Here is a 23,569-nt window from a genome sequence, read left to right as displayed (position 1 = left end):
ATTGATGCATGTTCTGCACATTTACCAAAACAATTCAAATCATCAATACATAAGATTCTGTAAACAAGCTTTTCAGGTTTGAAATGACAATATATATATATATATATATATATATATATAGTATACTATACCTGGGGCCATGTATCCGTAAGAACCAGCCAGATATGTTTTATGAAGTGGTTTAGGATCAGAATGATGATGATGAGGGTCGTCTTTTTCATTAACGATTCTCGCTAAGCCGAAATCTGCGAGATAAGCCTGAAACCTGTTGCCCAGTAAGACGTTCATGGCCTTGACGTCGCCGTGGAGTATTGGAGGGACGCAATCGTGGTGTAAATAAGCTAGCGCGTGAGCCACACCCACCACAACCTCGTACCTGGTTTCCCAATCTGCACTTCCTTTTCCGGAACCATGAAGCATCGAGCTGAGGCTGCCGTTGGGGAGGTAGTCGTAGAACAGGAGCTTGATGTTCTTGTTGGATCCCCAACCCAGGAGTCTCACGATGTTCTTGTGTCGGATTGAACCCAGAGTTCGAATCTCGGAATCGAACGCTCCGGATTCTTCTGAAGACCACATTTTTTAACGGCCAGCTCGCCGATGGAGCTGTTGGGGATTGTTACCCGGTACACCACCCCGGAGCTTCCTGTGCCGATCACGTTGGATGACGTCAGGCTCTTGATGACATCATCAATGGAGGAGATTTCGAGCTTCTGATAAAAAGTCAGCTCCCATGAGCTATCTTCCATGATTGCCCTGTTTTGAATATGAGAACGTACCAATGCATAGATGTGTGAGCAGTACAAGTACTGCACTTATGCTTAAGAGAATGGACATGATGAACTTCATTGCTGATCTGGCATGGACTTTACTGGGTCCCACTCCGTCGACCGGAGTCAAACCGTCGGCGCCGGATATGTAGAGGCCTTTATTTGGGGTGAGGTCGCTTAAAGGCAGGTTTTTGAAAAATGGGGTGTCGGGTAATTCACCAGAGAAGTCGTTGAAGGAGACGTTTAACGAAACAAGATTTTGAAGGTCAGAGAGAGAGTTTAGGTTCCCTGAGAGGTTGTTGTGGGAGATATCAAGTACACCCAGTTTGGTGAGAGCGGAGATTTGGGATGGGATTTGGCCAGAAAATTGATTGAAGCTAAGATTTAAAGAGATTTCCAATGATGGGATTTGACCCAATTGCTTTGGAATTTCTCCAGAAAATTCATTGCTTCCCAGGTCTAGAAGTTGAAGCTTAGAACAAGATGAGATCTCTTCTGGGATTTTTCCGTTGAGTTGATTCCTTCCCAGATTGAGTTTGGTTAGTTCACTCAATGAACCAATGGTACCACTCAGCGAACCAGTGAGCCTATTATCTGAGAAATCTATCAATCGAAGACTTCTGGGGAGAGCCTCTGGGAATGAACCTGTGAGAGAATTTGAATGAAGGTCAATAAACTCAAGTTTCTCGCATCCAGATAATGTTGAAGGAATCTGCCCCACAAAATGATTGCTGCTCATATCCATGAAGTTGAGGTTCTTCAAGTCTCCTATCTCAGCTGGAATGGACCCAGAAAATTTATTTCCGTTCAACCTTAACCTGTAGAGACTTGCGCAGTTTCCTATATCAGGAGGAACAAAGCCTGATAGTTCATTGGAAATAAGCAAGAGTTTAGTGAGATTCCTCAACCCAAAGAGTGATTTTGGTATTGAACCAATCAGACTGTTGTAAGACAGATCAATTGCCTCGAGACCTTTGCACTCAGACAGACTCTCTGGGATTTTCCCAGTGAGCTTGTTCCGCCATGCAAAGAACAGATTCAAGCTTTTCAATTTTCCTATAAGAGCAGGAATCTCTCCAGAAAGAGCATTGTTGTCAACTTCCAACTGAGTCAGAGAAGTGCAGTTTGTAATCTCTGGAGGTATAGTACCTGTCAACTGGTTAACACTTAGCTGGATTTCTTCAATATTTGAAAGCATCCCAAAGCTCCTTGGTATGCTTCCAGTGAGGAGGTTTTCTGAAAAGTCTATGACTTTGAGCTCTGTGCAGCTTCCAAGCTCTTCTGGGATTGTCCCCACTAGACTGTTCTGCCATAAGAGAATACTCTGAAGCTTTCTGAGGTTTGCAAGTTGACGTGGGATTGGACCCGAAATAGAGTTCTGATACAAGTACAAATTCTGCAGCTCACTGCAATTCCCAATCTCCTCCGGAATTGAGCCTGACAAGAGAGTTGTGTAAATAGCTATTGTTTGGATGTTCTTCAGCATCCCTATTGAAGAAGGAAGGTTCCCAGAAATGCTGGTTTCTGCAAGGCCTAACATGACCAAGCTGGTGCAGTTTCCAATCTCCCATGGCAGCTCACCTTTAAGGTTCTTATTCCCACCTGCTCTGAAAACTTGAAGCCTTCTTAAGGACCCCAAACTCTTTGGGATTTCACCACTGAGCTGGTTGTCGAAGAGCGTCAAATTCACAAGACTCGAGAGATTCCCAATGTTGGATGGAATATTACCTTCAAGAAAGTTTGTATGGAGAGACAAACTCTCGAGTTTACTCAGCCTGCAAATATCTTCTGGTATTTCACCTGAGAGAGAATTCCCACTGAGATCAATAGAAACAAGCTCCCCATAGTCTCCAATTTCTCCTGGGATAGAACCTGTGAGGTTGGTTGCTGACAGGACAAGAACCTTCAAAGACCTGAGAGCTTGAAAATTTGAAGGCAATGAGCCTTTCAGGTCCACAGATTTCAAGCTTATCTCCTCCACATCCCCTCTGGAGTTGCAGTGAACACCAACCCATTTGCAAGGGCTTGAATCTAAAGGACTCCAAGATGCTAGTAGTACATCTCCTGTACTGTTCAAACTGTTCTTCCATGCAAGAAGAGCTTGGCCTTGGTCATCGATGGAGTAGCAACATGAGGAGAAGAAGAGGAGGAGGAGAGAGTTTATTGAGAGAACTAAGGTGAAGGAGGAGAATCTGGCAGAAAGTGAGCGATTTCTTAAGCCTCCAGGCATTGCTGAAGAGAGAGGAGAAGAACAATAAGGGAAGTGTATTGGGATTGTAGAGGGGGAAACCCCATGTTTTTGTTTATAGATAATGAAGAAGGAAAGAAGATCTGGATCCAAGAGCCAGCTTCTTCTTTATTCTTTTATTATTGTAATGGGTTTTGTTGTCTAATGATGAAGACATTGTCTTACCCATATTGGTTTTTTAACAATTCCAGCTAAACAATTTGGCTCTTTATATTGTGTCTCCCCATTTAACATCTCTAGTATTGGGTTGAACTCTTCTGGTTTTTGCTGTCTGAATGGATTCCAATAAGTTACTCCCATCAGTTAGTGCCTCATAATGAATGAATGGGTAAGGATATGATAATTTTTAATTATTTGGATTCAAAGTTTGTAATATTAGTTTAGAAAATAAAATCAACTAAATAACCCAATTAGCATATATTAAACTTATTTTTTTTTAACAGATTTTAAAATTATCAGATCAATATTTAAATAAAATTATAACTAAAAAATATAATTTTTATCAACAAAAATTCTAAAAATAAAATCTCAAAAATTTTCATTAACATAGCTAGATTGAAAAGGACATTTAAATCTAGACAGAGGCAAAAGATATTCAATAAAAAAAGGATGGATATAAAAATTGAGAAAGAGACTAAAAATGATGTAAATTTCAAGTAAGATAGATATGTGTTGCCCACGTGGACACTACTATTATGTTGTTCATCTTTATATGGTCATTATTTTTCATCTTCAAAATACTGAGTTGATATGGTTAGTAGGAAACAAGCACTATGAATAGTGAAAATTGTGATTGGTGAATCACTTTTGTTTAGAATGGGTCATTTTATTAAATTTATTTAGATTTAGATGGGTTTTCATTTCTCACACACAGTGAAAGGCTTATTATCAATCAGAAGAGACGCTATTATCATATCAAAGTGATTAGTTAATTAAATTTTTTTTGCCTGAAATTAGTTAATTTAATTTGAGAGTTTAGGCTATGGGTTCTCTTAATCAAAATCATAATTATCTTCCATTTGCTTAAAAAACTTGGCCCATTTGTGGTCCATCTCTTTTTATGTGGCTCCTGTTCATTAATCACTCACATGTGGTTCCTACTTGTTCCTCTTCTTTCAATTTTTATCTGTAAAATCATGCGTTTCTTTTGCAGACAAAATTATGTTCATCTCTACTATATATAAATAGTGTGGTTATTTATATAACTTATGATGTAAATTTAGGTAAGTTGGGTCATCTCAATTAAAAAAAATAGATAAAAGAATGCACATGAAGAAATTTAATTATGATTTCCTGAAAAATGAGGGAAAAAAAAATACAAACTATGGGATATCTTGTGACACCTTTGTGTAACTTTAATTCTAATTTTTTAACTGTTTGTTATATTATTGTAAAAGATCTGAATCTAATTAATACTAACAGTATGTTCAGTAATATTATTTAATGGTATGATTTCAATCTTGGTCATTTTAATTATCTTCTTATTTTAATAAAAGCTCACTATTAATTACGACTACGCTTAAAAAATTAAATATGTATAGCTTAGACTAAACAAATTGATATAACCAAAGTTAAATCTCTATCATATTCTGTCTAATTTAATTTCCTATCATATCACATCACATGCTTGCCTCTATAATTAAGCCTAGCCAGGCTTTGAATATCCATAATTATTTTTTTGACCAGCCTTTGGATATCCATAATTAAGTAACTTAGTTTAATAAATAAATCAATAAAAAAAATCTAGTATGGATTCATTTGGATTTGTTTATATAAAGATTGAGGGAAAGCATGTGAAATCTGATAAAGACTTGAAGTGCACATGGCCTGGGGTGGGGGGGGTGAGGAATATGAAAATTAAAAGAAAAATAAAAAGTTTTAATTAATAATATTAAATTTGGTCGTATTGTGTTGTTGCTTCTGCCATAAAGAATTAAAAGAAAATTAATTAATCAAGAAAAGGCTTAGTGACCTTAAGTGGAAGGGACAACGTTGGATATTAAATTGGTATTATTGGAAAATCAGAGTCATATGACTCCCAGAAAACAAAACATTATCTGTTTGAAATTCAAATATTTTACAGTGGCTCATCCCACCATGTGATCATGATCAGTCACAGGCTAAACAAGAAGAAATTCTAAAGGAATTAAAATACTGAGTTTTCAAATATTACTGATGTGTTAATATATTTTTGTAAATTAAAATATTATTATTAAGAGTCCTGATGCGAATGGTTATTATTAATTACCAAGAAGATATTTGTCTGTGAATTTTTTTTTAAAAAAATCAGACATTATGTGACTTATACGCTTCCTTCTGTTTCAGATTATTAAAATGGGAATAAAATTTTACTGAGAGCCGTTTTAACTCTTTTTTTTTCAAATTATTAATTAAGAAAGATCTCTTTCAAAGTTAAAAAGGCATGTTTGTTATGTATATTATAATGTTAGGTTATATCTTTTTTCCTTGGCCAGCGATGTTCGGTTAATTTTTAAAAGCATTTGGAAGAGTGTAATAGAGATTCTATGGACATCAGCTTCGATATTTAAAAATAATTTTTGAGTACAGCTTAATGTTAATGAACATGCATTATCGTGTTAAGAATGTTAGTGCGTGGGTGTGCATGCATGATGTATATTTATTATCTTTTATCTAATTATAAATTTGCCACCTCAAAGCAATTATTCTTGAAGGATTATTTTTAAAAATGTTAAAATTATTTTATTGTTTCTCTCTATTGAAAATGATTAGAAATTGATCAGATTTTCCTGATTAGAAAATTAACTGTGCAAAGTACTAGCTCTGATTTTTGAAATAAGAGCTAGATTGACTTTTAATTTAATCTTAAGTACATAATGCATTAATCTATTTTGCCTCTCATATTTATTTATTTTTTAAAAGTAGTCCTTTTAAGGGTTATACATGTTAAAAGTTTTATCAAATGATAATTCAAAGGTATGTTAGAGAAAACAACATCTATTTATTACAAATAATTAACTTAACTAATTTTTTTAATCTACTCAAATTAATCAACTAACTCTTATACTAGAGTTAATTGACCAATTTGAGTAGATTAAAAAAGTTTGTTAAGGTAGTTATTTTTAATAAATAGATATTATCTTTTCTAAAATATCATTGCCGGTCATGTATATTAGCTATAATTATTATTTGATGAAATATTTAACATGTGCAATTATTACAATAATTACTTTTAAAAAATAGATAAATATAAGAAAATAATGGATTAAGATTTTATATTTAGGACTAAATTACAAGTCAAACTAGTTCTTATATTAATGATTAGAAGTAGTATTAAGAATCAAAGATAGTATACCAAGTCTTTGAGCATGTGCAATTCTTCTTTAGTCATGCACAACATATTTTTAATTATTTTCAAATATCTTCTATTTTTCACATAATTGTTACACATAGTTAAAAAGTACTTTCACCCACCGAAAAATTGTTGTACCTGGAGTTTTAAAACAAATTTAATGTATTTTGCCATAATTTTTTAATCATTGACTTCCAAACAATTTACAAAAATTAATAAATATACAATAATTGTATGATCTATAAATTGTGAATAATATAACTTGATTTTCTAAACTTTTAACAGTCTGTTAAAAAAAATATTTTTTTTCCTAATCACAACGGCAAGCCAAAAGAAATGAATGATGTGAATGGGATTAGGAGCAAACCCTAAAAAATGAATCTTAAAGATGATTAATTAGCACCCTTGAATTTGATATGGATACATTGAACATCCTTAACTTTTAAACATTTGATGACTGTGCTTAGGTGCATTATGAATCTTTTGATGCCTCTAAGAATGTTAGTTTATTTGATCCTTTATTTTTTTTTAAAAAGAAAAAGAAAAATTAAAAGTGTTAATTTCAACTTACACAAAAGGTTTTCCATTTAATCAATAAATAATGAGGCTACATTCAATGAGTGGGACACAATAATTTAATAATTGTGGAAAGGGTGTGATCCTCAAAGTGCAACCCCACCACTAATTGAATAGTTAAGTTTTATTATTCAAAGAAAGAGAGAGGATTTCTTTGTAATTAATTAGAGAGCTTGAGACACACGAATGGGATGATGTCATTTGTGTTTTTATCTTCTTTTTTTTTGGTCAAACACTTGTGTTTTTATCTAATCACCAATTAAAAAGTTTTAACCAACGACACCCCCTTTTGCATTTCTTGTTAGTTAATTAGTCTAATCACATCAAGATCAAAACTCACAGCAAATTTACCCTCTTATATTATCAAATCTAAAAAAATTATTTATGCAATTAATATGATTTCTGTTGCCATAGTATTTATGACTCAACAGCAAATTATCCTCATCACAACAGCAAATATGTTTTTATGAGGTTTTAAGATTTTGTCATTTAAATTTTTAGTTCAAATTTTATTGTTTTTTTTATAAAAATAACTTATTTTGAATTAATTTTAGTCGTTTAATTAATTTATTGATCAAAATTAAAAAATGGCAAATAAAGACCCCAATATGTGAAATTGTTATCTGAAACCCTCAATTTGAAAAATGACAAATAAAAACCCGGTCTCATATTATAAATATAAAATCTTGATAAAATGTTTGAAATATACCAAATGATAAGTTGACTATGAGAAATAATAAGTTTACTTTAGTTAATAACAATTTCAGTTGACTAAACCACAACTTAGCTGAGGGGCATTTCAGACATTTTACCAAAATTTTATATTTACAACATGAAACCGGATTTTTATTTGTCATTTTTCAAATTGAGGGTCTCAAATAGTAATTTTACGTATTGGGATGTCTTTATTTGCCATTTTCTCATCAAAATTTATCTTTTACAAAATTTGAAAAATATTTTTTAACAAATTTATTTTCTTAGGAAAATTTGAGGAGATTCATTCACCTAAATTCCAATGTTTTTATTTCGATTTTGCATGGGCTTTCTCTGTTATTTTCAATTTACTCCTCGCGTTTTTAAGGGAGCTTAATTAACATGTTAAAAATGGGGGATGAAATTAAAAAGAGATTAACATGTCTATTCTGTCATATAATCTTCCATCACTCATGACTTTACCCAATTGAACATGATTTTAGATCTCAATAATTAACTAAAATACCATAACCATCAATTTTTAATGGGTCCATTATTGATGATGTCATTACGATAAGATCATTGGTTGAAACAAAGTTACTTTCCGCAACCCAAATTATTCAATCAAAAGAGAGGTGACTGCATGATGAGAAGTCCTAAGTAAACTCAATTTACAAAATAATTTTATGAACCATGATTAATTATAGAAAAATAAAAGGATACATATAACATGCTTTTTATAAGATATGAATAACAGAATTACCTAGATAAAAAAAATATAACTTATTTTTTAAAAACACTCTTATTTATGAAACAAATGAGTGAGAATGAGCAAAAAAGATAATTAATATTCTGACACAAACCAATATCTCTATAAAAATGTTCTCTTATATTCGAGACTAAAGAGAGCATTTTAATTACATCCCATTTTCTAAGATAATCCCATATGGCTACCAATAAATTTTTCAATGAAAATTAAACTTTAACATATCTATTTAAGATTAGTCAATTCAATTTCTAATTTTTTAGATAAATTCCAAGTTTGCTTCAAATTATTTGCAATAAGGCCTACCCTAAAGGGGTGGACGTAGGGAAGGTATAGTAATGTACTATCAAGAGACAGTTTTGTCCTGAAGGGAAGGCACACGTGCAATGAAAGAGTGAGCAATTAGTGAATGGGATTGCACATCATGTGGACTTTTGAATCCCCAAACAGTAATTATAAATTGATCCATCCAAAAACAAGATTTGTCACTTGACATCAACCCTTAGATCCCATCAACAATCTCTTCATCACAAGGGTCCCATCTTCCCCGAAAAGATATACGAGCTGCCAAGTTGCTCAGCCCCATTTCACACACGTATGCACATTAAGATCATAATCATCACCTTCAATAATATGCAATTTAATAATTTCTTGTTTCGTTCTAATCTTTTGGTCCCATTTCCTCCAACTTGTGATTATAACCTAAATCGTCCACTTAATGCCACCCCTGAAACCATATATTCATAATTGGAAAACAACCTTACTTAACTATAGATAATATTGCTGTCAAATACTTGAGACTCATTTTCTAATCTATCTCTAAATATTACTTCATGCAATGGAAACATTATTTTAGACTTGAAGATTAATTCCTATCAAACCAGAAGCATCCAAAGTTAAAATACTTCTAATAAATGCAGTCATAATTTAAACTTGTAATTTTTCCCTTATAAAAATAAGACTGCTTACCACATCAACCAACTGCTTGTTGGTTAAGTTTTACATCTTGTAATCAGATGATAACCAGAGATTTAGATCATATATTTACATCCATAAATTTTCATATCATCTCTTAAATCTAAGATTTATTGTACTGATAACTAAAGAGGTCCTTGTAGAAGTGAAAATATTTGTATCATTTTCGCTAGCATCCCTTCTAATTTCGCACATTACAAAACATAAAGGAATGTTGTCCTTTCTATTGAGTGGTGCTCACGAGCAAAATCTGTTAGGATGATTCAAAAGGATTAGGATGATCTCATGGATTGATTAGTTTGAATCATATTTTGGCTCTTTAGCTTTTGTTTTTCTCTCTAACTTCACTTTCCTTCTTAAGACCTTTCCAAGTGCTCCACTGAAAACTCAGCTTTGTACGCCCTCGATGATGAAGATGGGCCTGTGCCTTTCAATAATTCCATTATTAAAAGATGTAATACCACACAGAACCACGGCTTGCTCGTTCATGATCTTCATATTAAATGTCAAATCAAGGTCCAATCTCATTATATCGGTCCAAATATTTCCTTAAGATCAGGGTTTCTGTTCCCAAATCACTTTCCAATGCTATAAATTATTGGAGGTAATGGACGCAAAGTGGGACTAAGCGTCTTGACCAAAGAGTATTAAAAAATCCTCCTTTTTACCTGAACCACACTACTTTGAACACGTCCAATCAACTCCACACGTCTAGTATGCTTAGCCTTTTTTGCTTCTTCGCACTTGTGTGTGTGCACGCGTGTGCGTAAAGCACACTTCAGGGCTTTTCGCCATTTTTTCTTTTACCCCGTCCTTCATCTGTAACGCTAACATTCTGATAAGAATAAATGACAAACTCACCGGAGATAGCTGTTATAACTTCGAAGTACAAGCCACTTATTGTTGCATTTTTGTAGCAAACATCAATTCTCAACATAAGAATAGCAGTAAAAGAAGTAAACCAAAGTGTTAGATCCATGGAGCAAGAGTCAATTCGAACTATAATGCATAATTAACCTAGGTGAAAAGTTCCATAGCCCCTTCAGATCCGGAAAATGTTCTTACTTTATGGTAACCAATTAAACTATTTTTAAAAGTGGGCAGACAGATATTTGGGGGGGAAGGGGGGGTCCTGGGCAATTGTCTGGAGAAACAGGAGCTGAAGATTCAACCAACTGATACTGATTTAACCACTGATAGAATCATCCAATTCAATCAGCGTCAAAGCCTTGTGAACAATTATGTTGTCTAATGTACATGATCATGATGGTGGCAAGAATAGTAGAGTTTGAATGTGAAGATATGATGGTCCCACTTGTAATCTTTAACTTTGATCTCCAGCCTACGGTTAACAAACTACTGTGTTTTGATCATCATCACATGTTATTCCCCACCACTATACCTCAATGGTATTTTCAAGGATCACAAATGGGTCCAAGGAAAAAAAGTCTCTCTCACTAGGACTAACCAGTGTTTACAAAGGCTCTGCTGAAACTGAATTAAGAAAATTGCTAAGTTGAGCCAGGTTCATGGTTCAAAAAACAAACCAAATATTTGACCATCATTTCAGAACTCTATTTAATCAAGGGTGAAAAGTGAAACTAAACGAGAACACCTCAGCTCCCAGCTAAGCCTGATTTGAAAGCAGTCATTCTAAATGTACTGTTTGCTAGTTTACATCCACCAGTTGTAGCTATTTTGACTTGATCAGCCAAGATATTTACCCCCCCCCCAAGGTTTTGACATCTATTTGAAGAGAAATTGCAGATTTCCTCTCATAGGCGGATTCAAGACCACTCAAATAACAAAATAAAGTTATAGCAGATAAGGTGAAAATCTGTAAGAAAATATTCTCATTATAGGAAATAATAATAATAAAAGAATCATTTATAAGAAGTAAGGGTACATGAAGCAAAGCAGTTATTTAGCACCTTGATCAGACTATGTTCATGGTTAGCAGCTTGTATCCGGGAGGTAAATGTATACTCTCTTCTAGCAGCAAGTCATAAAGATTGAGAAAAATCAGTGATTCACAACCATTGATGAAGGATTCCTTTCTATTAGAAGTGGCAACAAAAAATTTCTTTTTTGGATGGGGGGAAGGATGATACTTGAATTTACAACAGCAATGTTACCAGATCAGTTCAAAACTTCATCGAGATTCTAAGGTAACTATACAAGTCATCTACCATATAGACAAAGTGTTAACCTCACTCCCAATTAACCAAAATCAAGTCATCTACCAAAACATTTCAGAATTGAGGAGGTAAAAGCAGAAGTAAGGAATTTCATTCCAGCAGATCCTCCAGGAAAATACGATAAAGCATAATATCCAAGTGCTAGAACCTGCAAGCATAACCAAAATATTACTTTAATTGAAGATTGAATAGTTTTAGAAATAAAAATGAATCAATATCAATGATATAAGAAAAAATCCGTAGGGAAGACCTATTCCCACACCACCAGTGGAAGAAGCCATTTCATGGAATCGCACTCCATCATCACAAAAGAAATGGGCACAGGAATAAGGGTATAAGGTCTATTATAATCGCATTCTTTGCAAACAACAAATGTTGCCAAATATCATATGCAAATGCCTTTAAACAAACTACAAATCAATTGCATGCATTAACAACGATACCCAAAGGAAAATCCAACATAGAATAATTTTTCCAATCCATAGGTCCTGAGTAGAAAAAATAAAAAACAAATAGGTCCCCTCAAATTTCATTTGATACAAATAGGTCCCAAAGAATTTAATATTTACAAGATAAACTTTTATATTTACAACTCAAGTTTCTTTATTTGCAAGTTTAGCTTAACAATTTAATATATACAACTCAAACATGCAAGGGATCTATATTAAATGAAATCCAGGGGAATCATCAGCATTTAATTTTCTTGCATGAGATTTTCCCTCATTTTACCAGCACATGAGAATGATACCTGTAAAACAGAGAATACCACAGAGAGGATGTAGCTGTGAAGAACCATAGATACATATATGGTGCCGACCATGATGCTGACGAAACCCAACGTGAAAGGAAGCCTCTGAATAACAATCGCACAGAGAAGCCACAGTAAGAGGAAAGAATCAAACACATGCAATAGATCAAGGACACGGTCTTCTTTACCCAAACACACATAAATTGGAGAAGTTATTTTATCAACAGAATATAGATAGGTACCTCTTTTGATAACATGTGGACAAGCTGATTCCTTGGACCCTTGAGAGCAAAGAATGATCCAATAATAAATCCGCAGCCAAGAGTAAAGCATATAGCAAACTTTTGGGGCATAACGACCATGACGGGAAGGAACATGGTGAATGCAATGAAAATGAAGAAGATCCCAGTTGCCAAAAACAAACCAAAATACATTATTGCCTTTCCAGAAGGAACGTTACTAGTGGCAGACTGAAAGTTGCCATGTATATTGCTCACACCCTGCGAGACCCTAAACAATTATTTGGAAAAAAAATTAACTACTACTAACCAACATGTTATTTCAACATGGCATGAGCAATTCAATTATTTGAAAAAACAACTGAGCGTTATCCTGCTGTTTGTACCATCAGAAAGGGAAGCTCGAGAACAGTATCACTGACTTCTCGGCCATATTTCACATAAAGCAGAATAGAACATGCTTTTTCCACACAGAATTACATTAAAAAATTGTGTCAGTTACAGTATGCCTATGTATATTAGCAACCTGGAATAAAGAGATAATTCATGTGTTTATGCATAAATTTCTTTTAAACAAGAGTTGCTTCACACATAGGGTGGAAAAATTAAAAATGTTCTGGAATGTACTTAGAACAAATTATAGTTAATGGAACCAAATTCTGCACTGGGGCAGTTGGGCAACACCAGGTGTTAATATCTGAAAAATCTAGAGTTCAGCTTCAACAGAAAGTTTCAAAAACTTTGTATATTATCCTCTATTGAAGATGCAAACCCAGTATCCCCCTACACAAAAAATCTAATAGCGTTAGTAGTCAATTGACTTCACATCTTGCACTGAGGTTGAATTTACTCTTTATCTGGTCAGTCTGGATCCTAACTATCCAAAGTCTAGATTCTAGAAGCTGTCTTTCTACAAGAGTACCATCTTCAGAACACATGAAACAAGAGACACCATTCTGTCGAAGGTGGAATTTACACTCTATCCGGTCAGTCTTGGTCCTACTTGATCCAATTGGAAAAGCTAAAAGCCGGTCAAGAAACTTATCAGAACAGGGAATCCTGGAGAACAAATAAAACTGAAACAAAAGCATGGTATAGATGACCAGAATGGTTGGGTATTCCTCATGGCATAACCTCCAATGTTTTGTTTTTCATACAAGCTAAGACACATTTGCAGTTGATAGACAACTCTAATCATATAAGTAAATAAATTACAGAAATATAATCAAAGAGAGAAACGGACTACTTTCCCTAATAAAATTCACTTCAAATTTCACTACCAAAAAAAAAAAAAAAGCTTGTTATATGTTTATCTACATCAATAAACATACAATGAGAATCTTTATTTTTCCTTTCCATAAGATTTTGTTCCGTGGAAGTGTGACGAAAATATAAGGTCTTCATATCACTTCAAATATATGCATGGAAACATCATAGAGAATCTAGCAAAAGCTCTCAGTAATATAAACTTCAAAACCAGAGCACAGACAGCATCACTTACTAATCATCACACCACATTAGGCTTATACACTGACAAGTATGCCTTTGCATTTCAATAAAAATATGATTAAAGGTACTACTTTTCCTTATAAAACCGACTTCATCACCAATCAAGGAACCTTGTTATGTGCTCATCTATATTATTAAAAATCAAGCAAAAACTGCCTTTTTCTTCGCATAATAATATAATATTGAGTTCCACGAAAGCTTGTTGAGAAGAGAGAGAGAGAAAGAAAGAAAGAAAGAAAGAAGTAGATAAAGGCGTTACATCGCTTGAGATGGCAATATTATAGAGAAAGAATGCTCAGAATTAGTCAGCATAATCTAGCAAAAGCCTTCAGTTATACAATCTCAGAAGGGAAGTACGGAAGATATCGCTGATTACTCATCAGATTACGCAAATACACTAACAACCATGCATTTGCAATAATCACATCATATGTCATCACAGGATTCACAAAGTTCAGAGAACACCACACAAAGCTGACTCTGAAATAAGAAGCCGGGGGTATGGCTTACACATTGAAAGTGCCGGCGACAGTGTCGTTGGCTGACCTAACTGCTGCTTCCAGATCGAAACCAAAACCCAAATCGGAGCTGTCTTGCGAGTCCTGTGACAATGCGTAGGAATTCCACTGGTCCAACAAAGAGGGCGAGGGTTTATTGAGATCTTCACTGTAATTGCTCTTTGAGAACCATCCCTGGGCCATTTTCTGCAACTCTTGTTCTGTTTTGCTTCCTTGGCTCTCAAAACCCAGTACCAAAACACAACCAATCAAAGAAGATATAATCACGTTTGAATTCCAGGCGCTGGGATTGTTCACAAATCAACACCTGAACGGCGAAAATGTTCTCCGCATGACTACGCGATTCTTCAGGAAAGATATCCAGAGAAAAGGAAAAATAGAGGAGTCGTGCGCTTCAGTGACTCAGTTTTGTGCCGCAACAGTCCCGATCAACTCCAAGCTTGAGTGCTCGTTACGAAAGATCGTTTCCGGTGCTTGTAGCATATCTGGGAAGAATAGGAGTGCGGACTTCGGAGAGAAACAGAGCGCGGTTAGAAAATGGCGCAAAAAACTGTTTTTGTTTCTTCGGGCCCGAAGAACATCACAAAGTTGGCACTAGGCGGTATCATCTAAACATAATGAGCAGTAGCTCCAATCCTTAAGTCTTTGACTAGGTGAACAAAATTTGTTAAGATAGATATTATTTGTATTAAAATATTATTATTAATCATGTGTATTGCATAAAATTATTATTTGATAAAATATTTAACATATACAACTATTATAAGGATTATTTTAAAAAATAATAAATATAAAAGATAAAATAGATTATAGTTTTATATTTACAATCAAATTAATTCTTATATCAAATACGGAAGAAAATACTTAGTATATCTTTATTTGGCTTAACTCATTCAACGCAGCTTATTGAAAAACTAAAAACACCTTAGTTTTTATATTTATTATACCCTATTCTTTAATCACATATGACCAAATATTTTATTTTTAAAATATTACTATTTAATTATATAGTTATGTGAAAAAAATAGTACACATGGTTATACACACTCAAATGAACCAATTTGATGAAATATTTTTAATTTTTACAAATCTATCAAGTTATTTGACTTGATCTCCATATATCTTTTTGGGTCAAGACTTGTCCTCTGCCATTAATATATTATTAAGGGAAAAAACGAATATTTCACCCATATAATTTTTAAAAAATTTTAAATTAAGAATCAAATAAAAGTATGCATAATTAAAAAAAAAAGTTATCCTTATATATATGGAGGAAAAATAAAGTAAAACATGGGACTTCTCACTTTTCGCACAATTTAAAACTGTGGAAGTGAGCATGAAATTTGGAATATAATACCAGGAGGAGATAACATAGAAAGATATCAAAAATTTTGGACTAAATACTAGTAGTCTTCTCCATAGGAGTCAACGATAAGTGCATAAAACTCTCAAAATACAGATGATGAGGGGAGACTCAAAATTTTCAAAAGTTGAACTTCGAATACCAAAGGCTCCTTTGCATGAGAAAAGAGGCTGCGTCGAGGACCAAACTGCATTAATCAACAAAAGAAATCAGATTCTGCAAAAAAATTTATTATCAATGTCCAAAATAGTCTTATTAACTGCATATCTGACCTCTTCTGGTACTGGCTTCAGGTTCTCACTCACATATCCCACTGAAGGTGGTACCAGTGCTCTTCTCTTTCCTGTAAATGAAACTTCCATAACTGTAAGATCCCTCAATATTTTGCCTTCTTTCATAGTGATTTAAGGATGAATTCAAATTAGTTTTGATGCTTGGCAGCGATAGAGACAATTATGTAGACAATGAAATTAGCAACCATTCTGAATGGGATGTGATTTCTGGATCAGAACAGAAGAAAAATAAGAGGTATCAAGACATTCTTTGTCAGGAGAAACTTATTTAGAGAGACAAAATCAATTGTAAAAATATATATATGCATGTCAAAGGCCATTTTTCACTGAAGAGAACAACATGCTTACACGTCCCCTTAAAATTGGATTCGTCTGTATCGAGATCTTTAAAAAGTAGTAACTAATGACGATCATCTCTGAACTTACCACCAACTCTCATGCCAGTCAGGACCTCCTTCAAGCCTTCTATCATCTGCTACAAGAATTAACCAATCACTTAATTAAAGGTTTACTGAAGAATTACCAGACTAAGAAGAGGCTCTTCCTTTGGCTTGATGCCAGATCAAGGGTTAGATGATCAATACACTAACCAATCACTACGGTCATATCTTAGTAGATGGGAAGGCATGAAACCCTTTGTCTTTAAGTTTGCAGTCTAAGTTTTGTTGGATTAATGGTCCCTATTCTTCTTCTCTTCTTCTACCCCGCATTATTCTCTCCTTTCGTGATACCAGGTATCTTAAATAACAAATATGAGTTGACAATCATAATTTAGTTTCTAAAAAGAAAAGGATTCAATTAAATCCCCCGCTACCAATGTTCATTTTAACATTTCCATTCAAGACAGGAACTTATTTTTTTAACACCATCTAAATTCCATAAATTGATTGAAAAAGCAAAAGAAAAGGGATAAACTTCATCTGGTAGCCATGTTTTGAGGTTTATCGGCCTCCATACATAGAGTGACAAGAAATTTCTGACCTGATTCTCATCCAAAGGAAGTATAACTGGCTTACTTTCTCCGCTGAATTGATCCACAGTGCTATCACGAATCACAGGATAAAAACCAAACGACCGTAAGAGAACTAGGTTAGATATTACTGACACAAAGACGAGAAAGGGAGAATAACCAAAATATGAAACAAGAAACTGAATGATACGATGTCTGAAGTCCTACTATGATTTGGGACATGAGAATTAGTTTAATACTTTCATGTAGGTTATTAATAGGGTAAAGAAAGAATTCCACGGTATGAAGCTACCTGTAAACAAAGTATCCATTTGCACGCCTACATACATAGTTGAATTCGACTAAGTCTCCGCCACGTGCTTCTGGTCCTTCTCCTTCAACAATATCTAATATGAACATTCCAAAGAAAAGCTAATTATTTGCAAATATTAGCAACGGCTGCCTGAATGTACTAAATGCATTCCCTATTTAAAGGAGCATGGGAGGATTAAATGGTCCTCATTCATACAAAGTGATGCAATGCCAAAAAAAGAAAATGAAGCCATCCTTCACATATTGGTGATGTGCCAAACCGAAAAAGCACCAGGGACTTGGATTTCTAATTCTATAAGGAGGAAAAATCAATCATTAAACCATCATGTGTTCCGGGAAGTAGCTGCAGAAATCAAATTCTCGTGTCTTCTAAATTTCATCGTCCAAACACTACCTTAAGTGTCCTTGCATGAACATTTGTTCTAGCATGTATGCCACTTCTTCTCACAGAAAAAGAAGTGGACAAAAAGAAAGAGAGAAAAAGAAGCTTCATGAGAGGAAGCTTAGAAAGCTTTGTACCTTGAATCCTCACTCCACTGTCAAGCTTAAAAGTCCTAGATGCTTCACATTAAAAATAATAATCACTTATCACAATATATAGAAAGATTATGATTCATGAAAGTAAAAAAGAAAAAAGGTTTAAAAAGGGAAAAAGGCAGATGAACCGCAAGACTTCAGGTTCCTTCATCTCTGGCATTATTGGTGCAGCCAAAATCGAACGAGTATTACATATGTGGCTAAGCCCCACAAACTGTAGAATTAGCCTTCTTGAAAATCTTTTGAGTGTTAATACAAGCGTGTTGTCTGAGCTTACGGGCGCCATATATTTGACATTTCCATTCTCAATGCAACTGGTTCAAGCAATATTTGACGGAGGCAGTGATTTATAACATTGAATAAAATAGGAAAACAGAACACGATAAGCACTCGAATGATTCAGAAAATTAAACAAAATCATGACTACGAATTCCTCATAACGGAAAACACAGAGAGGAAATGACCAAGGCTGTGAATCTGCGAAAAGGTTCACAATCCGAGAGCACAAATGGAATGAAAAAGAGGGAAATTATCACCTGGGAAAGGGGGATAGAGAGGCGAAGCATGGAAGGGGAACAGAGCAAAACGATGAAAATCCCATTCTTCAGGTTGCGAAGGCGTCTGCAGGAACAGAGCATACACATTAATAATTATAAATTCCTCTCACAGCGATTCATTATCTTCAAAGACGTACATGTGCTTTCTGGTAAAAAAAAAAAAAAAGACGTACATGTGCTTTCGTTAATAACTAATTATAACTAATTCTCTAATCAAATTTTAACATTTCAGCCTTTTTTTCCTCACTTCAACGCATATATAATGGACTCTGACTACCTCTAAGCCTTGAAGGGAAAAACCGTCTTTGGATACCATGATTTTAAAAGTATTTTTTACAGTATATGAAGTAAATATATAAAAGAGCCTGTTTTGTTTTGAAAAAAGTGTTTTTGAAAAGCACTTTTCCATCTTGTCAAACACCCCTTAATCAAATAAAAAAAATTAATTATAGTAAACATAGCTAAGTGGACCTAAGTTTTATCTTAAAAAATGAATAATACTTGTTCACGTCAAGATAAATCATAATTTAAATCAAATACAAATAATATGATCATTCTTATACGTCCAGTCAGTGTGGGATGGCCAAGGTTCCGCTAAGTCCTGTGTCTAGTACAAAAAAAATAGAACAAAATCAAAAAAAACTATAAAAAAATTTTAACTTAATTTTCTTTGTTAACAACAGATATGATGATTTTCGGATAAAATATATTCATTTGAAAAATAATGTTAAGATCATAACTAATAAATTTTTTAAATTATGAAACTCAATAATTATACATTACTTTTAGATTATGTAAATTTCATATTTATGAAAAATACTTTTTCAATCACATTTAGTTAAGTGTTTATTTTAATTTTGACCAGGATGCGTTTTATTTTAATAATTGAATAATTTGAGATAATGGATATAAGTAATTTCATCTAATATTTTTTTATTTGATTATATAGAGCATGGGTATTATTATGAAATAAATAAATTTACTATATTTTATTAAACTGACTTTATAATTAGATAATAGATAATGCAAAATGAAACCAATTCAGCCGCATGTTGGCATTCGGCCACGAAAAAAAAAACCGCATGTTGGCAACAGAAGGATCTAGAAACCCTAGTCTTCAGTCTTCGCTGCCTATATTAGTGCTTTATTTGCTTCGTTTGCTCAGCCACTAGTAATTCTGCCTTGGTATTGACCTGAGTTCCTAACCGTTTTGTTTCTCCTTTTCGATCTGCAAAATGTCGGAGACGGAAACGTTCGCCTTCCAGGCTGAGATCAACCAGCTTCTCAGTCCTTCGTGAGCTCATCAGCAACGCTTCGATGTACGGTCTTTCTTTCTATTTTCATTTAGTTGATTCTTTATTGCCTTGTTTAGCCTATCGCAGGTTTGCGAATAGGTTTAATAGTCTAGCTTTGATCATCGTTAATTTCTGTTTGAATTTTCATTAAGGCGGTTAACCCTAGTCTTCAGTCTTCGCTGCCTATATTAGTGCTTTATTTGCTTCGTTGCTCAGCCACTAGTAATTCTGCCTTGGTATTGACCTGAGTTCCTAACCGTTTTGGTTCTCCTTTTCGATCTGCAAAATGTCGGAGACGAAACGTTCGCCTTCCAGGCTGAGATCAACCAGCTTCTCAGTCTTATCATCAACACTTTCTATAGCAACAAGGAGATTTTCCTTCGTGAGCTCATCAGCAACGCTTCTGATGTCGGTCTTTCTTTCTATTTTCATTTAGTTGATTCTTTATTGCCTTGTTTAGCCTATCGCAGGTTTTGCGAATAGGTTTAATAGTCTAGCTTTGATCATCGTTAATTTCTGTTTGAATTTTCATTAAGGCGGTTGGACTCGTGTTTACCCGTCAACTTATATTCCCCTTGTCGTTTATTTTCTGTCGGTGAATTGAAACTGAGCCCTCGTTATTCCTGGTTATTGTGCGTTCATTCGTTTTTTTTCTCTACCCTGTATGTAGATTTTCTTTTTGGTCCCCTCTTATGTTGTGGTCAAATTCGTATGCTCTCGTTTTCACTTTAATTTCTTCTATGCCATCGTTAAATTTAGGTAATTTCTTGATGATTACGAATTTGGTTTTTAAATTTCATCGCGTTTTATCTATTGCGACCGACAATGAGATTATATTTATGGTTGGATGTCCTTTGCACATTTTTGTTATTGAAAGTTCCTTTTTAGTCGGAGCTACTGAGACGAGTGTTTCTGGTTTTATAACAGTGGAGAAAAGGTTTGTATGACGTCATGGAATTTCTCTTGCGTATATTCTATGTTTGTTTGAGGGGCAGTTGTTTTGATATTCAGTGCTACTCATTAATGACCACTTCTAAGTTTTAACTTTTAACTATTCATATTTGGACTGTATGCCAAAGTTAGGTTTGTTTTTTTGGGCCTTTTTTAATTTGAATGGAAAGGAACCGTTAGCGCTTTCTTTAAGCGCAAGTTTGGTCAAAGCCTGATTTCTGTGACTGTGCATCATTGTAGGCTTTGGACAAGATACGATTTGAAAGCTTGACAGACAAGAGCAAGCTTGATGCCCAGCCGGAGTTGTTCATTCACATTATTCCTGATAAGACAAACAATACATTGTCCATCATCGACAGTGTATTGGCATGACCAAGCTGGTAAGATAATACTGTTTGGTGGTCTATGCGTGATCACTTTATACTGAAAGTATTTGATACATTGTCATAGACTAATGTATGCCTTATGTTAAACAGATTTGGTAAACAACCTGGGTACCATTGCAGGTCAGGGACCAAGGAATTCATGGAAGCCCTGGCTGCTGGTGCTGATGTAAGCATGATTGGGCAGTTTGGTGTTGGGTTCTACTCGGCCTACCTTGTTTCTGAGAAGGTCATCGTCACCACAAAGCACAATGACGATGAACAGTATGTTTGGGAATCTCAAGCTGGCGGATCATTCACTGTCACCAGAGACACATCTGGTGAGCAACTTGGCAGGGGAACCAAGATAACTTTATTCCTGAAGGAAGATCAGCTTGAGTACCTGGAGGAACGTCGCCTGAAGGATTTGATTAAGAAGCATCTGAGTTTATTAGCTACCCTATTTCTTTATGGATTGAGAAGACTACCGAGAAGGAGATTTCTGATGATGAGGATGAGGAAGAGAAGAAGGATGAAGAGAAGAAAGATAAGGAGGTGAAGTCGAGGATGTGGACGAGGAGAAGGAGAAGGAAGAGAAGAAAAGAAGAAAATTAAGGAGGTGTCCCATGAGTGGTCATTGGTGAACAAGCAGAAACCTATCTGGATGAGGAAGCCTGAAGAGATCACCAGGAAGAATATGCTGCGTTCTACAAGAGTCTTACAAATGATTGGGAAGATCATTTGGCTGTCAAGCACTTCTCTGTTGAGGGTCAGCTTGAGTTTAAGGCTATTCTCTTTGTTCCCAGAGGGCGCCTTTTGATCTTTTTTGACACAAGGAAGAAACCTAATAACATTAAGCTGTATGTCCGACGTGTCTTTATTATGGACAACTGTGAGGAGTTGATTCCTGAATACCTTAGCTTCATAAAGGGTATTGTGGATTCTGAGGATCTCCCTCTCAACATTTCCCGAGAAATGCTGCAGCAGAACAAAAATTTTAAAGGTCATCCGCAAGAACTTGGTCAAGAAGTGCATTGAGCTTTTCTTTGAATTGCTGAGACAAGGAGGATTACAACAAGTTCTACGAGGCCTTCTCCAAGAACCTAAAACTCGGTATTCATGAGGATTCTCAGAACAAAACGAAGTTTGCTGAATTGCTCAGTACCACTCCACTAAGAGCGGCGATGAGCTGACCAGCCTGAAAGATTATGTGACCAGGATGAAGGAAGGTCAGAATGACATCTATTACATTACTGGAGAAAGCAAGAAAGCAGTTGAGAACTCCCCATTCTTGAGAGGCTGAAGAAGAAGGGATATGAGGTGCTATTCATGGTTGATGCTTTGATGAATACGCTGTTGGCCAGCTTAAAGAATTCGAAGGCAAGAAGCTAGTATCTGCTACAAAGGAAGGCCTCAAACTCGACGAAACTGAGGACGAGAAGAAGAAGCACGAAGAATTGAAGGCGAAATTTGACGGACTGTGCAGGGTTATCAAGGATGTTCTGGTGACAAGGTTGAGAAAGTTGTGGTCTCCGACCGTGTAGTTGACTCTCCTTGCTGTCTAGTAACTGGTGAATATGGTTGGACTGCAAACATGGAGAGAATTAAAAAGCACAGGCATTGAGAGACAGTAGCATGGCTGGTTATATGTCTTCCAAGAAGACCATGGAGATCAACCCTGAAAATGCCATCATGGAGGAGCTGCGCAAGCGTGCAGAGGCAGACAGGAATGACAAATCTGTGAAGGATCTGGTTCTGTTGCTGTTCGAGACTGCTCTTCTTACCTCTGGTTTCAGCCTTGATGAGCCCAACACTTTCGGAAACAGAATCCACCGGATGCTCAAGCTCGGACTGAGCATTGATGATGATGCTGGGACGGTGACGCTGACATGCCCCCATTGGAGGATGCCGATGCTGATGCGAGGGCAGCAAGATGGAAGAAGTTGACTAATTCTCACAAGCCATTTTATCTTTTTAAATGTTTTGTGTTTCTTAATATTAGCGAACGGTAGTCTATTTTTGGGCTGAGCTTTTTGGTTCTTGTGGTTTTAAATGACAGTATTTTTATATGCAATTAGCCTCTAAAGTTATCATAATCTAATATGGTCATTTCTCCTCTATTATTAACGCCTTTCTCACAATATCCGTTATTGCCCTGTGAAATCTGTCTCTTTGATATTAGCCAAGTGGTGAGAAATCGAGGCGGCGCTTCTGCTTCGGTAAGCTTTTGCGTTTAGATGGCGAGTTTAATCTGCTTTCCTCAATTTTGATGAAAAATTATTAATCGATGTTGTCAATGGTCCGTTTTCTCCATGTAAGTGGTGGGTTTTTTTGTGTAAATCATAATTTTATGAGATTATA

At 35.0% G+C, this 23,569-nt stretch overlaps 3 protein-coding genes and 1 pseudogene across 5 annotated transcripts; 1 reads left to right on the top strand and 3 right to left on the bottom strand.

Annotated features, from left to right (window-relative positions):
• Nucleotides 1-5: 5 nt before the first annotated feature.
• Nucleotides 6-3,194, bottom strand: LOC114732893 (LRR receptor-like serine/threonine-protein kinase; the record flags this gene model as incomplete). Its single annotated transcript, XM_028920271.1, is given in 4 exon segments — nucleotides 6-13; nucleotides 132-581; nucleotides 584-788; nucleotides 790-3,194. Coding segments are annotated over 4 exon segments (2,871 nt in total), but the record flags the coding sequence as incomplete, so codon positions are not given.
• Nucleotides 3,195-10,115: 6,921 nt separating this feature from the next.
• On the bottom strand, nucleotides 10,116-15,144 carry LOC114732887 (protein transport protein SFT2-like). 3 transcript variants are annotated; one of them, XM_028920268.1, is made up of 5 exons: nucleotides 14,561-15,144; nucleotides 12,545-12,812; nucleotides 12,303-12,407; nucleotides 11,566-11,702; nucleotides 10,116-10,175 (listed from the first exon to the last, which is right to left on the bottom strand). In XM_028920268.1, the coding sequence occupies exons 1-4, from the start codon at nucleotides 14,749-14,751 to the stop codon at nucleotides 11,592-11,594; spliced, it is 675 nt and encodes a 224-aa protein (XP_028776101.1). In that variant the 5' UTR covers nucleotides 14,752-15,144; the 3' UTR covers nucleotides 10,116-10,175; nucleotides 11,566-11,591. The 3 variants fall into 3 exon arrangements, with proteins under 3 accessions (XP_028776101.1, XP_028776100.1, XP_028776099.1); XM_028920267.1 differs by lacking the exon at nucleotides 10,116-10,175 and adding an exon at nucleotides 10,806-11,152; XM_028920266.1 differs by lacking the exon at nucleotides 10,116-10,175 and having other exon boundaries at nucleotides 11,310-11,702.
• A 766-nt stretch (nucleotides 15,145-15,910) lies between these two features.
• On the bottom strand, nucleotides 15,911-18,663 carry LOC114732888 (peptidyl-prolyl cis-trans isomerase FKBP16-1, chloroplastic-like). The gene is made up of 8 exons (XM_028920269.1): nucleotides 18,580-18,663; nucleotides 18,172-18,357; nucleotides 18,026-18,060; nucleotides 17,487-17,580; nucleotides 17,206-17,266; nucleotides 16,651-16,696; nucleotides 16,204-16,274; nucleotides 15,911-16,118 (listed from the first exon to the last, which is right to left on the bottom strand). The coding sequence occupies exons 1-8, from the start codon at nucleotides 18,642-18,644 to the stop codon at nucleotides 16,017-16,019; spliced, it is 660 nt and encodes a 219-aa protein (XP_028776102.1). The 5' UTR covers nucleotides 18,645-18,663; the 3' UTR covers nucleotides 15,911-16,016.
• Nucleotides 18,664-19,745: 1,082 nt separating this feature from the next.
• LOC114732889 (heat shock cognate protein 80-like) lies at nucleotides 19,746-23,331 on the top strand (annotated as a pseudogene).
• The last annotated feature ends 238 nt before the right edge of the window (nucleotides 23,332-23,569 follow it).

Source organism: Neltuma alba, unplaced genomic scaffold (assembly GCF_004799145.2).
Source record: "Neltuma alba isolate B1F8T4 unplaced genomic scaffold, ASM479914v2 tig00012941_pilon, whole genome shotgun sequence".
Taxonomy (NCBI): domain Eukaryota; kingdom Viridiplantae; phylum Streptophyta; class Magnoliopsida; order Fabales; family Fabaceae; genus Neltuma; species Neltuma alba.
The sequence above is the reverse complement of the archived record's forward strand: the minus strand, read 5'-3'. Positions and strand labels throughout refer to the sequence as shown.

Bases quoted from the DNA above. Each gene is read 5' to 3' on its own strand.
- LOC114732887 (XM_028920268.1), bottom strand. From the start codon at position 14,751: ATGGCCCAGGGATGGTTCTCAAAGAGCAATTACAGTGAAGATCTCAAT. The intron at 12,813-14,560 runs GTAAGCCATACC...ATAATTGTTTAG, and splicing joins GTCGCCGGCACTTTCAATGT to GGTCTCGCAGGGTGTGAGCA. The intron at 12,408-12,544 runs GTACCTATCTAT...ATTGTTATTCAG, and splicing joins TCCACATGTTATCAAAAGAG to AGGCTTCCTTTCACGTTGGG.
- LOC114732888 (XM_028920269.1), bottom strand. From the start codon at position 18,644: ATGGGATTTTCATCGTTTTGCTCTGTTCCCCTTCCATGCTTCGCCTCT. The intron at 18,358-18,579 runs GTGATAATTTCC...TGCTTGAACCAG, and splicing joins TCTCTATCCCCCTTTCCCAG to TTGCATTGAGAATGGAAATG. The intron at 17,581-18,025 runs GTACAAAGCTTT...TGTTCATATTAG, and splicing joins CAGTGGAGTGAGGATTCAAG to ATATTGTTGAAGGAGAAGGA.